This window comes from Medicago sativa, chromosome 6 (assembly GCF_051527215.1).
Source record: "Medicago sativa cultivar Bolivia chromosome 6, Bolivia_mono, whole genome shotgun sequence".
Lineage (NCBI taxonomy): Eukaryota > Viridiplantae > Streptophyta > Magnoliopsida > Fabales > Fabaceae > Medicago > Medicago sativa.
This window is the reverse complement of record NC_140754.1, coordinates 83995813-84011629: the sequence shown is the minus strand read 5'-3', so window position 1 is coordinate 84011629 and position 15817 is coordinate 83995813. Positions and strand designations below refer to the sequence as shown.

Here is a 15817-nt window from a genome sequence, read left to right as displayed (position 1 = left end):
AGTTGTAATGGATTTTTCTAACCTAACATTGCATAGGATAAAGTGCAATAAATGTACTCTTTTTTCAACAAAAACTATCATATTAATTATCCTTTTCTTGAAAAATGATAATTTTCTCTATCATATTAATCATTCACGATTTTATTTTTATAACTATTTTTTTAAGTGCATGGAAATTATTCATGAATTAAATGGAACGCTAAGTGCATAGAAGAAAATTTATTTAGATATAAAAGCCAGAAAAATTTTTAACGCATAAGATTATGAAAGCAACAAATTATGGAACGACTTAGATAGCAAAGACCAAATTTAACTCCAAAAATTTAGATAGTAACAACAAATTCAAGGACTAACCATTCCTTCAACAAAAAAAAAAAAAGTAATAAATGCAAGGACTAACCATGTCCACTCTTTTTTGTTGTAGTTTCACGATACAACTCCAAAAATTTAACTAAGACTTTAAATATAAAATAGGATTTAAATTTTGTTGTGCTTGAGCTTCATTCTTCCTCTTTTTGATGGTTGATGACAGAACATAACCTTCCTAGATCTGATGTGGCTAATGTTGTCTCCTTAACTGCCGCATCACACAAAAACGTAATGTCACATCATCGGTTTTGTAATATTTGGTTAACATAAGAACTAAATTGAAGTTTGCAAACTTAAAGGACTTACGTGTAACGAAAATAACATAAAGGACTTATTTGTTACAAACTTCAAACATAAAGAACCCTAGTGTAATTTAGCCTAAATAATAATCTCAAACATAAGAGGGGTGAGCTTGGCGCAACCGGTAAAGTTGTTGTCATGTGATTGAAAGGTCACAGATTCAAGTCATGGAAACAACTTCATGTGTAAAACACAAGGTAAGGCTGCATACAATACGCCAAAGAGATAGTGAAAAATTATACTTAACAAGATAGCAAACGGTTCCTGTCATTACTAAGGTCACTTGGAAAGTTTTAAAAGTGATACTTAAAACAAAGCATTCAAACCCCTCCGTCCAAACAAAGCATTCCAATTTCCATCTGAAGTTTATAAGGAACATGGCATTGGTGTCAATATAAATTTATTTTATTTTAGTAATAACAAACTGAAGTTTTCTTGTACCAAAAAAAAAAAAAACAAACTGAAGTTTTCATAAAATCACAGCATTAAGCAATCTATTGATAAGTTATACATCTTCTATGACATGAAAGAACACACAAGATAGTAGATGAGCACAATCTTATCGATGATAAAAATGGCTTCTAATCTTCCACTCCCTCCATCTTCATTAGTGCATGGACTTGAAGTTTTAAAAGAGAAGTACCTCATCAAACAAATGAGCTCCTGGATTGACATTCAATCTTTTGCGAATTCTACAACATTAAGGCATCTTAAGTTAGAAGAGTCATCAGTTTCAAATTTAAACAGTAAAGACTATTTCAATTTCAAGCTAAATTCTACCGAAAATAATATTGCAGAGCAATGTGGAAACTGATTTTAGCTATACTCTATATTAAACTTGCAAAGACAGTAAAACATTTACTATCAGTTTTGTTGATGGCAGGATATTGCATAAGGTCATACATATACTAAACCATCAAACTATTTGTCAAACATTTACTATCAGGCTTAAATATGCTTTTCGTCCCTGTAAATATGGTCAATTTTGGTTTTCGTCCGCATGTTAAAGCAATAACATATTAGCTAGTTAGTAAACCTCTTCTAAATTCCAATAAATGAACAATATCGAAGATGAAAAAGTTAAGTGAAGTACTGATACCAATTTCAACTTATACAAGAAGGTATTAGTTATCAAATCTCGTAGTCAAAATGTAAGATGATTTAAATTACTATCCAATGTAACAAAAGAAACTAATCACAATAATGCAGTATCAATGACTATCACATTGGAAAATTTCAATACAAGCAAGATAGCATACTCTTTTATAAATGCAGCCTGCTGATCCACTCCGGAGGTGGCCAGAACAATTTCAAATAATCGGGATAATCAGACAAAAGTGAAGCCCGACCTTTGTCCAATTGAAAAACACACATTTTACACCCCGACACTTTACCGTTAACATATATCACTAAATTCCCATTGTCAAAACCCAAATCTGACGCAGAAGCAGAGAACGACCAACCTTCTCCCAAAAACAAAACTCTATCCCCTAAATTTGCCAACTTCACCCACTTCTTCTCTTTCTCATCAAGCCTAAACACATCAATCCTTACGTCATCGTCACCATTACTATCATAGCTATCCACTAGAAACAATTGACATTCACTCTCCACCAAGAATTTAACATCGCCACCAATGAACGGCTCAGCCATTAAATGAACATTGAAGTCTGATTCGATCATCATTGTCCGACCAGTTTTGTCTACCACACATGGCCGCCCTTTAAAAATGCAAATATATTCAAGGGATTTTGCCAAATTGGGGATCTTCTTCCAACAATCATCCCCACAACGGAACATCATCATCTCCCCAGAGTAGTCGTGCGTGACAATATCGACAGGTTGTTGCTCCTGACACGTGGCAACAACGACCTTTTCAGAATATACCTCGCTCCATGGATATGAAAGTACTCTGTCGTCAATGCAGAACATGTGTCCGAGATTGATGACGGAGAGTTGGTGGAAGTCCAGCACTTCATTATGGAATGGTAACAGTTCGTCACGTAAAAGGGGGTGCCAGAGATGATTTTTCCTGCTTATGTTTAGATCAATTCTGATCAACCAAGGGCGGAGGAGAGTTTGATGGTTAGGCATTGTGGGTGGTTTGATGAGAAAGATGTTGTGTTTGGAAAGCTTGGGGATGATGATTTCTGAGTCAGAGAAAGGTGGAAGCTTCAAGGGCAAATGGTTGTGAGGGTAGTTTGGAATGGAAGATCTCCATGAAGAACAGACGGAACAAAAATGAATGAGGCCGATTTCATTGTTGTTGATTTTTTTGGATATTAGTTGAAGAAGTTCCCTTGGAAGTTCTGACCAATCTACCATGGCAGGTTACTTTTAGAATTCACTGAAAATGATTATGAAGAAATGAAATATATATCAAGAAGATTACCAGCGTTTTCCATAAAAACAGAATCACAACGAGAAACAAGAGAAGTATCCTACAGAGAAATTAGGGTTAGGGTTAGGGTTGGGATTGACGCCAGAGCAGAATTGTAATGTGAAATTGTGAATGAGAGAAAGATGTGTAATTTCTCACGTTTAATTCTGAATTTGTTGGTGTTCAGAGTTTGTAGGATGAAGAACCCGTTGTTTCTGATTCAGAAGTTTGTAGATTGAAGTGATAAATGGTTTTTTTAGAGGCTAGGGTTGGGTGGTATTTTTTGACAAAAATTCGGTCAGTTGAAATTTTTTGAGAAAAATCTTTTTTTTTAAATTTTCATAGGAACAATAATTTTCATAGGAACAATTTTCAATTGTTTTTTTTTAAGGGTAAAATTTATTAATAATCAAATCTCTGGGCATGATTTTTTTCATGACAAAATTTATTAATAATTAGATCTCTGCACTTCTCTCTCTCTCTCTCTCTCTCTCTCCCCTCTCCTTCTTAAGCCTTAGTCGTCACCCTTTTTTTCTTCTTCTTCTTGCCAGAGGGGTGATTTAGGGTCAATTTTGACCCAAAAATCACCCCTCCGATTTGTTTTTTTTCCTTCTATCCTAATTAAATAAGTGATTTCACATATTTTCTATTTTCTTTCGTTTGTTTTCGTGATTTCGTCGTCTCTGAACGACTGTTTGTTTTGATTTCCCGTTTTTGTGCGGTGTGTTTTTGATTTTCCGTCTTAGTGCGGTGTTTATTTGATTCAGGTTGATAAATTAGCTTTGAGCAAGTGCAGATCCGATCAATGACAATGACTTTGGCGTCGTCAACGTTGCAGATCCGGAGACATGAGTATTTCGGAGACTTGAATATAGTCATATTAGTCATATTTGTAGGCATAGATACTTTGCCGTTTTATGCTATTAACATGGATGTTGTGAGTTTGTTCACAGATTCATCCTTTTTGTTTTTAGCGAATTTGGATTTGTATTGTATCGATGTACTCTATCAATTTAATGAATGAATATCGTTTACTTTTGTCAAAAAAAAAAAATTAGACCTCTGCACAAGATGAATAAGAGACCGACATAAAGAACATAGCAAAGGACACGCTATGTAAGCGGAACATTCAAAGAACAATTTTTGCATTGTTTGATTAGGTAAAAAAATTTCTCTCAAAAAAAAGATTAGGTAAAAAAATTATTGGATAGAAGATCACAAGTCTTTAAGATATCATACAACTTTTGTCATGTAAGATTTTTTTTACAAAGATAAAACGATATTCATTCAAATTAATAGGGTACATCATTCAACACAACAGTGCACTCAGACGACGAAATCAAAAAGAAGAAAAAAAACTAGATCTTTATTTAAATCATTTATTTGGATTGAAATAAAGAGAAAAAGATGAAGAATGATGATTTCAAGTCAAAAATTTACCCAAAATCACTCCAATGAATAAAATAGAAGAGAGAAACTAGAGAGAAAAAACTAGGGTTTGCCTTTTGCAGAGGGAGGAGCTTGACGGAGAAAACTTAACAAAAAATTCAAATACTTTTGCCTCGTACGATATTTGATGTACAATGAGGAAGATAGAATATTTTGAGTAGAAAATGAAAAATGAAAGTAATTATTTGCTATCTTACCGCTCAGTTGGGTCATAATCCGCGTTACGTCTGGTGCAGTATCTCTGAGCTCGTTTCATTGTCTGTGGAGGTGTACGTTGGTGTATTGGTACATTCTCTTCTATTCCAATTCTTCATGAAATGTGGATTCAAAATGGTAGATTCATTGATAGTAATATGCCTGGTACCTTTATGTTTCAAAAGTTCACGATTAATTGTTTTATCGATGTAGCAAATAAATGGTGGAATAAGGAGCTGATTTTCAAGTTTTTTGAGAGGATATGGCAAAAGAAATTATCAATACATCGCTGATCCCTCAATTATTAGAGCATCATTTGGTTTGGAAAGCAGAGAAAAATTGCATTTAGTTGGTAAAGAGCGCTTACAGGCTTTGTGTGGAGAAACTAGCAGACACTTTGCATTTGTGACGTCCAAGTTATTGGTCGGGTATATATGGAAGCTGAAGGTACCACCAAAAATCAAGAATTCCTTATGGTGCATGTGCCATGGTTGTTTGTCAACAAGGGTCCGGTTCCAACATGATTTAGAACATTTCTTTTTTTACTATCCTTTTCCTGGTCAACTATGGCGGCTGGCTGTTTTATGGGATGAAGTATGTATTGCAATTCAGAATAGCATTACCGCAGACGAAGCTATATTTGCGTTACTCTATAAACTGTAGGTCGACCTTCAATAGAGAAAGTTCTGGAGTCTGCACCGCAATCTCAAACTTTATTGATTGTGCACAACATCTCAAGTATGAATGGCTGGAAGCGCATACTCCTTTACGCAATTCACCTATGAAGCAAGGTCCAAAACAAGTGAAAGTAAATCCCCAACATGTTTTCCAACCACAAACTCAACACGAGATTCAAGCACCAGCAGTTTCCTATTCGTGGCAGAAACCGCAACCGGGTAGGATGAAGTGTAATATCAATACCTCCTTTTCATCTTGATGGAATCGTACTGGCATTGGACTTTGTATAATATGCTTTAATGGTTAGCAGACATGCAGTTTGATAGTGTGGATTTTGTGGTTGGCTCAAAGGTAACGAGTGATGCTCTCAGATCTAATTGTCATGATGTAACGGAGTTTGGCCGAGTCATTATAGCATGTCACAATCTCTTTTCCTCTTATTTTACAGACTCGAGGGTAGAGTTTAGACAAACAAATGTGGCTGCACATGTTCTTGCAAGCGAAGCCACTTTGTCAACTAATTCCACAATTTATTATGATGACCCGATTGTATTGGACACAATAATTATCAATGAAATGTTAAGCGCATCTTTCTAAAAAAAAAAAAATACTACAAATACTAGACAAGATTTAGCTATTGGGCATCTTTCTAAAAAAAACTACAATAACTAGTCAAGATTTAGCTATTGGTACTGCAGTGGCTAAGGTATTTCCACAAACTTGCCACCATCTATGCCTATGGCACAATAGAAAGAAGTTTCTAGAAAATGTTGCACATATATATATATATGAAAAATTTAACAATCAAGCGTGAGCTAAAGAGATGTGTTCTAGAATCATCAACTATCCATGATTTTGAAGGATGATTGGCAGCGAGTAATGAATATGTTCAATTTACAAGAAAATGAATGGCGTCAATGATTGTTTGAAATTAGTGACTTATGGATACTTATTTATAATAGAAATACTTTTTTTCCGGTACAAATACTACACAAAGGAGCTTGCACTTGTTAGCCACTTAACTAAAGGGAAGATTGAGTAAAACGGCTCACAATGTAAGTATCAAATATCTAATTGTTAAAATGCTTTATTAAACATTCATGGTTGGTCTAAATTTAGAGTCAAAGGATGTTCGGTGTAGTTGCCAACAATTTGAATTTATGGGAATACTTATGTAGACTCATTTAGGTAATTTTTCAAGCTAAAAGTATACTTGAAATTCCGAGTCAATATATTTTGCAGCGCTGGACATAAGAAGTCAATAGATACATGGAAGTTAGTGTGACGTATGTTCAGAATCATGACTCGTATACTGTGAGAAGTATGCATGTGGAGCAAAAATTTAGCAAAATTATAGATTGTGCTAAAAGATCATCAGTAGCATACAAGTTTAGTATGGTAGAAACGTAACTTAATCGCATTTGTAATACACTTGCAACGATAGGATTAGATCCATCAGATGTAAATGGGGCTTATTGTGTAGAATTGCTGCAACAAAATTTGTTGAGTGACACATTTCATAATGTTTCCAATTTGAATGTCAAAGACACTTGTGTATGGCAAATAAAAGGAAGAAAAAGGAAATATTATGACAATGCACCTGCAGCATCAAGGTATAAGACATTAGTTAAAAGGAGGACATTCAAATCTCTTAGAGAATATGGTCAATATCAACTTGCAAAAAGAAAACTTATCATGCTAGTATTGTAAGCACTTGTTCTTTTTAGTTTGAATAAACATCTTACAATCATACTAGCATGGTGGTATAGTTCTAATGTTTCCATACAATTTTGCAGGTATTTGTGCAATTAACTAGATGAAATAACTCATGGATACAATTTTTGTATATTGGAAAGAGATTGGTGCTATTCAATTACAACATCAATTCTATTATGTTTTGATCATAGCGGAGATCACTTCTGATTCATCTGAGATGCTTCTACTGCTCCAAAATGTTTTTGATTTTGTGATTCTATTTATTTTTCATGTAATAAAGAAGGTTTAATTTGAGTTGTAATAAACTATATATGCAAGTGGCGGGTATTTGTTATGCAATTTTGGATTATGTAAATGAGACTCGTATAATACAGTTGCGATATTATTATAGGTATTATGAGATCCATTTTTTTCCAAACAGGGACCATTAAGCCTTTAGAGTTTGATTGATTTGTTATTTGCAAACAGTAAGTTTTGGATGTGGTATCAATGTTGATCTGTTGTGTTTTTTGTGCAATTTTAAGGCCTACTGTTTCAGAAATGTGCCTCTTTGTGTTGCTATCATATTTGATTCATGTTAGTACCATGTTGGTAGTTGTGTTTCCAGATTGGGAGGGGTGTGCTTTTGTTGTCATTGCTTTGGGTTTGGTAACAGCAGACCGGGAAATTGCAGAAACCATGTTCGGCATTATGCAGAATTTCAGTCATGATCAACAACAGATGGTAGAAGATGACAGGAGATCGAGATATTTAGGTTATGGCGGACTTTTCAACACAAGATGACAGTAGAGACTTGAGAGACATTGCAGAAACAATGTTCTGCATTATACAGAATTTTTTAGTCATGGTCAACTTGCAGTATTATTTGTCGCTTCATGGAGAATATCAAAACAAAGGAATAATAAGATTTAGAATAACGAGTCGGAAACTCGAGTTCATGTTTGTGACCGTGGCTTAACTCTTTTAACAGGTTGAAAAAATACTCAAGATATTTGATATAGGAATTTGAGCAGAAAATGATATTATCTTTTTACTCAAGCACAAGTGGAAGGAATAAATATAATAAGATTCTTTGTACTGAAGCACTAAATTTGATTCTACTTGTTGTCAACCAAAAATATTATCTTTTTCATTTTAATACCACATGTCTAAGTGATATTGTATTATGAAGAACATCATTGTTTGATCATTTTGTATAACTCAAGGTGACAACTAAAGTAATTAAAAAAATATTATCTTTTTCCTTATCAATTGTTTGATCATTCATTTTGTATCGATTTAGAGTTCTCTTTGGTAATCTATTTGGGTAAACAAAAATTTAAATCCACTATCAATAATGAAAACATATAAATTTTCAACTAAAATATCTTCATTATTATCTTTTTTCTTTTGACGGTTAAACAACTAGAAATCAATCCTAGACATCAAGCCCCAAACAGTGTTGCCATTTTTCAAAGATATCAAGCATCATTCCTAGATATCAATCCCCTACAAGTGGTGCCATTGTTCTTTACATCCGGCATCAATATTAACATTAATTTGGCTGTGCTCGCAGCATGTGCCTCCTAACAGACGTTTTCCGGGACTGGAATCAAGCGTGGAGCAGCAGCATTTGCAATATTAAAATCATCCACAAAGCCTGCAGCTGATTCGGCTAGCAGCAGTGGATCGAAAACATATTTATTGAAGACTATGTCGCATTGGACAACGAAGCATCTTTCTTTCTAAGCTCTACCATAATCATCTAATTTTTCTGTGAAAACCCCTGCACTAAAAAGACATAAACCTGCCCCAAAAACAAAGAGATAAACTGCCTCATAAAGTGTCTTATACCAACGCAACCTCTTACAACCATTCGTAGCCGCACCTCATACAGTGCCTCATGTTGAATTTAACTCTTCAAAATTCAATACTTGATAAAATAATAAAATCAAAATTTTAAATAAAAATTTAGACGAACTAGATTCCTAACAATCAAGCGTGAGCTAAAGAGATGTGTTCTAGAATCATCAACTATCCATGATTTTGAAGGATGATTGGCAGCGAGTAATGAATATGTTCAATTTACAAGAAAATGAATGGCGTCAATGATTGTTTGAAATTAGTGACTTATGGATACTTATTTATAATAGAAATACTTTTTTTCCGGTACAAATACTACACAAAGGAGCTTGCACTTGTTAGCCACTTAACTAAAGGGAAGATTGAGTAAAACGGCTCACAATGTAAGTATCAAATATCTAATTGTTAAAATGCTTTATTAAACATTCATGGTTGGTCTAAATTTAGAGTCAAAGGATGTTCGGTGTAGTTGCCAACAATTTGAATTTATGGGAATACTTATGTAGACTCATTTAGGTAATTTTTCAAGCTAAAAGTATACTTGAAATTCCGAGTCAATATATTTTGCAGCGCTGGACATAAGAAGTCAATAGATACATGGAAGTTAGTGTGACGTATGTTCAGAATCATGACTCGTATACTGTGAGAAGTATGCATGTGGAGCAAAAATTTAGCAAAATTATAGATTGTGCTAAAAGATCATCAGTAGCATACAAGTTTAGTATGGTAGAAACGTAACTTAATCGCATTTGTAATACACTTGCAACGATAGGATTAGATCCATCAGATGTAAATGGGGCTTATTGTGTAGAATTGCTGCAACAAAATTTGTTGAGTGACACATTTCATAATGTTTCCAATTTGAATGTCAAAGACACTTGTGTATGGCAAATAAAAGGAAGAAAAAGGAAATATTATGACAATGCACCTGCAGCATCAAGGTATAAGACATTAGTTAAAAGGAGGACATTCAAATCTCTTAGAGAATATGGTCAATATCAACTTGCAAAAAGAAAACTTATCATGCTAGTATTGTAAGCACTTGTTCTTTTTAGTTTGAATAAACATCTTACAATCATACTAGCATGGTGGTATAGTTCTAATGTTTCCATACAATTTTGCAGGTATTTGTGCAATTAACTAGATGAAATAACTCATGGATACAATTTTTGTATATTGGAAAGAGATTGGTGCTATTCAATTACAACATCAATTCTATTATGTTTTGATCATAGCGGAGATCACTTCTGATTCATCTGAGATGCTTCTACTGCTCCAAAATGTTTTTGATTTTGTGATTCTATTTATTTTTCATGTAATAAAGAAGGTTTAATTTGAGTTGTAATAAACTATATATGCAAGTGGCGGGTATTTGTTATGCAATTTTGGATTATGTAAATGAGACTCGTATAATACAGTTGCGATATTATTATAGGTATTATGAGATCCATTTTTTTCCAAACAGGGACCATTAAGCCTTTAGAGTTTGATTGATTTGTTATTTGCAAACAGTAAGTTTTGGATGTGGTATCAATGTTGATCTGTTGTGTTTTTTGTGCAATTTTAAGGCCTACTGTTTCAGAAATGTGCCTCTTTGTGTTGCTATCATATTTGATTCATGTTAGTACCATGTTGGTAGTTGTGTTTCCAGATTGGGAGGGGTGTGCTTTTGTTGTCATTGCTTTGGGTTTGGTAACAGCAGACCGGGAAATTGCAGAAACCATGTTCGGCATTATGCAGAATTTCAGTCATGATCAACAACAGATGGTAGAAGATGACAGGAGATCGAGATATTTAGGTTATGGCGGACTTTTCAACATAAGATGACAGTAGAGACTTGAGAGACATTGCAGAAACAATGTTCTGCTTTATACAGAATTTTAGTCATGGTCAACTTGCAGTATTATTTGTCGCTTTATGGAGAATATCAAAACAAAGGAATAATAAGATTTAGAATAACGAGTCGGAAACTCGAGTTCATGTTTGTGACCGTGGCTTAACTCTTTTAACAGGTTGAAAAAAATACTCAAGATATTTAATATAGGAATTTGAGCAGAAAATGATAAGATTCTTTTTACTCAAGCACAAGTGGAAGGAATAAATATAATAAGATTCTTTGTACTCAAGCACTAAATTTAATTTCATTTTAATACCATATGTCTAAGTGATATTGAATTATGAAGAACATTGTTTGATCATTTTGTATAACTCAAGGTGACAACTAAAGTAGATTGAACATTGTTCTCTTCGGTAATCTATTTGGGCAAACAAAAATTTAAATCCACTATCAATAATGAAAACATATAAATTTTCAACTAAAATATCTTCATTATTATCTTTTTTCTTTTGACAGTAAAACAACTAGAAATCAAGCCCCTACAAGTGGTGCCATTGTTCATACATCCGGCATCAATATCAACATTAATTTGGTCGTGCCTGCAGCAAGTGCCACCTAACTGAAGTTTTCCGGGACTGGAATTGAGCGCGGAGCAGCAGCATTTGCAATATTAAAATCGTCCACAAAGCCTGCAGCTGATTCGGCTAGCAGCAGTGGATTGAAAACATATTTATTGAAGACTATGTCAATTGGATAGTGAAGCATCTTTCTTTATAAGCTCTACAATAATCATCTTATTTTTCTGCAGAAACCCCTGCACTAAAAAGACATAAACCTGCCGCAAAAAACAAGAGATAAACTGCCTCATAAAGTGTCTTATACCAACGCAACCTCTTACAACCATTCGTAGCCACACCTCATAAAGTGCCTCATGTTGAATTTAACTCTTCAAAATTCAATACTTGATAAAATAATAAAATCAAAATTTTAAATAAAAATTTAGACGAACTAGATTCCTAATTTCGTATATCTTACAACCATTCCAAATAGATTAAGATAGCATAAGAGTATCTCCTTGTCATCATTCCTTTAGTCTTAGGGTTTTATATTTTCTGCTTATAAGAAAAATGATATATACTTAAAAAGATAGCAAAAGGTTCCTGTTATTACTAACGTCACTTGGCATGTTTTAAAAGTGATACTTAAAACAAAGCCTTCGAACCCCTCCCCCCAAACAAAGCATTCCAGTTTCCAACAGTATTTCAAGAAATAGGGAAGTGCATAAAACTATTTTATTTTAATATCAACAAACTGAAGTTTTCATATAACAAAACCATGTTACGAATTTAACTCGGTTAAGGAATAGACACTAGAAGCGCCTCATTGCATTTAGTCATGGAATGTTGGTGTTTCTCGAGAAGTATGAAATCATTCGCTGTTCACCATCAAACACCGAATAAATTGTCTAACCAGAATGGTTCAACAAAGCCAGCAATACACAAGTTATATAAAATATACAAAAGAAAAGGAAGCTAGAACATAACACTATTATACAAGCAGGTAGCAGATGTTGCGTAAATGAATGAGGAATAACCCTCTAATGAGGAAATTTTCACCAGCTGTTGCTGAAGTTTGCACTGCCAGAGATCGAACATGACTCATCAGTCATACGGCACTTTTGCGGCAAAGCAGCTGAAAACAATTACAGACAAATAGACTTATTAAATATTAATTCTTCAAGATATATAGAAAAACATAAACTTGATGCATGGTCAAAAAACATCATGAAACATAATATCAAATCAATTCATCTTATACTTTTCTTTTGATTGAACGCAAACTTGTGACCCAACTATTCCTTGGCCGGTTGAGTATATTCCCCATGAAATCCAACCTTTTTTGAAGTTGACCGGATGCTATAAAGACAGCAAATTCTTTTATAGCGGCTCCGTCAACCCAAAAGGTTGGATTGCATGGGGTATAAATCCAACTGGGCAAAATTCAATATTAAATATATATTTGTTAATAGAGACCAAATGAAAAGCAGAGACGAAAGCAGCTATTACTGCAATGTGTATGTTCTCCCTCACACTCAGTACCTTACACACACACACACACACACACACACACGTAAAAGAAAGCTCCTACTTAAATGGAAAATTAAAACCGTAAATGCAGGTTATTAGGATTGACTAGGTAATACCAATTAAATAGCAACAAATTTTGACCAGGCAACAAGGACATATAAACGTGCATCAACTAAAATATACAATTTTCCCTAAAAAAATTAATTAATAAATAATTAATAATAACAATGATATGAATTCTTTAAAATATATTAAAATCCTTATAACTTTAAAATAAATTGTAAAATTAAACTGTACCAAACAAAAATTGAAAAATTAAAAAAACATGGATTGTACACAGTACCATAAGAAAATCAAGAAAAATTCTAAGCCATTCACAATACATGGGACAATTTTGGGTTATAATAACATATATAATTCCTAATCTGTGTTTTATTAGTTTTTTGTTAAAATAATATAAGGACTGTTAAAGTTTTATTTTTTATTTTTAAAGAAAGCAAAATATAATATAATAATCAAACCGCCAAGTTCTTCGAGCACAAGAAGCGCCCGTAAAAGACATAGAAAAAGTTTAAGCAATTACAACGCAATACCAAATAAATCACATAATCGAAAGAAACATGAAAACAAACTAAGAAACAGCTCCCAAACACATAAGGGGATTAAGCTACAAAAAATGGTAGTCGAAGACGAACGTAGCATATCGTGCTTTCGATCACCAAAAAGACCAAATCTTAATTTTGTTAAGTAAATGTTGCTAAGTTTCCTTCTTATGCCGGAAAATTTGAGTGTTTTTTTTCTTTCTAAATAATCTAAACACGTGAAAGCCAAATTAGATGCAAAGCTGAATTTTTATTATTTGAAAATCCTCCAAAAAATCCACATTGAAATATATGATTCGAGAGCCGCGTCACATTTACCGTGTCAATATGACTATCCAATACAAAACTGATCACGAAATTCTTTTGAAAAAAAAATCATATTTCAGGATTAGATGATCCACATCCTCGTGATTACCACAATCTTCCACACAAAGCTACACATTAGTCTGAAATACCTCATGGCATAAATTGTTACAATTTTATTTTTAAAATGATCTTTATAGTTTTATTATATTCTTTCAAAATTGTTTAAATAGATTTTAAGTGTTTTATCACATTTACAAACTAAATTTGTTCTTTACCTAAGAAATGGTGTCATGTGTATAAAATACGACTAGCCATTACAACTAACCAAAAGTAGAATCAAGTAAATATAATAGAGAGGTTCCTTAAAAAAAAAGTAAGCATAAGAGACTAAACTCATTAACGGAAGAAAGATTCTTAGAGCTTTGAATGTTTTTTTTTTTTTTTTGTACAGTTACAAATGTTAGTATTTTACAGTTACAAATGTTAGTATTGTTAATTTTTATGTGGAAGGTAGCGATCAAACTATTCATGTTCTTTTCATTATACTTTTTTTGTCAAATATAAAATCCATCTTTAAAGTGAATAAGTTGGATGTCAGGGGTTCGAACCCGGCTCCAGCATCAAGGGAACTTTCAGTATACTCTTTAACTCCTCTATCCCAGTCACGAAATATCCCCAACTCCTTCATTTTATTGAAATAGGGGATGAGATTCTCTCATAAGTAGAATATTAACCGGAAATGCAAATTATTAGGATTGATTAGGTAATACCAAATAAATAGCAACAAATTTTGACTAGGCAACAAGGACATAAAATCGTGCAAGTAATTTAATAAATAATTTTCCCTAAAAAAGGTCATTAATAAATAATTAATAATAACAGTGATATTAATTTTTAAATATATATAAAAATTAGGGGTGTAACGGTTCGGTTTGAATTGGTTTTCGGTTAAAAAATGTCCGAACCGATGAAATCTTCATCGGTTTGGATTGGTTCGGTTTTCACACTTTTTCAAAAAAGAATCCGAACCAAACAAATCGGTTTGGTTCGGTTTGGATTGGTTCGGTTGATCGGTTTATTTAAAAATACAATTAAAAAAATTCATATTGTCACAAAATATTTCATAGAACTTTGTATAATTGTATTTCATATTTTGTTTTTTCATGTTCTCTATTTTCTAAATAACTTTTTATAACTAACATTACTCAATATTTCATAGTTCTAAACAACTTTTTATAACTAACCTTAGTCAATATTTCATACATATGATCCAAGATTCATTCATCCATCATTCTTCAAAAACAACTTCATCAAACTCAAATATTTCAATCTTTCATGATGCATACATGCATCATTCATCAACAATGAAATATAACGTAACGTGTATAAATCAATGCCATAAAAAATGAACATGGAAAATAATGAAATGTAATGAGTATAAATCAATGGCATAAACATGATAAATCTAACCAAGAGATGAATGATCCCTGCGGTGACCGGTGGCAATGAACAATGAGTTTGGTGTGGTTGACGGCTAAGGTTTATTTTTTAGTAGAAATGAAAGAGTCTGACTGATGTGATGAGATGAAGATGAGAGAAAATGAATGGATTAAAAAATATTTTATGTTTAATTTTGGACCTAACCATAAGTTTGTGTGACGTAGGATAATATTAGTAAAATAAGGAGTGTGGTTATCATCGGATTGGTTCATCGGTTTCACGGATCTCGAAATGAAAAACCATGAACCAAACCAAACTAGATCGGTTTCGATTGGTTCGGATTGGTTTCGAACCGAACCAAACAATGTCGGATATTTTTTCGGTTTGGTTCGGTTTGGACTTTCGGTTTCGTTGGTTTTATCCGAACCACTTACACCCCTAATAAAAATGCTTATAACTTTAAAATAAATTGTAACATACAAAACCCAACATTAAAAAAGCATGGATGGTATACAGTAGCATAAGAAAATCGAAAAAAATTCTAAACAATTCACAAGAACGAACAACCTTCCCCCAAAAACAAAACTCTATCCCCTCAATTTGCCAACTTCACCCA

At 33.1% G+C, this 15817-nt stretch overlaps 1 protein-coding gene and 1 long non-coding RNA gene across 3 annotated transcripts; both read right to left on the bottom strand.

Moving 5' to 3' along the window:
- Positions 1–289: 289 nt before the first annotated feature.
- Positions 290–3263, bottom strand: LOC146917510 (F-box protein SKIP23-like). Of its 2 annotated transcripts, XR_015015666.1 has the most exons (3): positions 1929–3263; positions 1313–1361; positions 290–577 (listed from the first exon to the last, which is right to left on the bottom strand). XR_015015666.1 is itself a non-coding variant. In XM_085719334.1 (2 exons), exon 1 carries the CDS (start codon positions 2992–2994, stop codon positions 1933–1935), a length of 1062 nt encoding a protein of 353 aa, XP_085575460.1. In that variant the 5' UTR covers positions 2995–3263; the 3' UTR covers positions 1016–1361; positions 1929–1932. The 2 variants fall into 2 exon arrangements, 1 of the variants encoding a protein (XP_085575460.1); XM_085719334.1 differs by lacking the exon at positions 290–577 and having other exon boundaries at positions 1016–1361.
- Positions 3264–11156: 7893 nt separating this feature from the next.
- Positions 11157–12747, bottom strand: LOC146917509 (uncharacterized). The gene is made up of 2 exons (XR_015015665.1): positions 12585–12747; positions 11157–12458 (listed from the first exon to the last, which is right to left on the bottom strand). It is a non-coding gene; the product is annotated as an uncharacterized LOC146917509 (long non-coding RNA).
- Positions 12748–15817: the final 3070 nt, after the last annotated feature.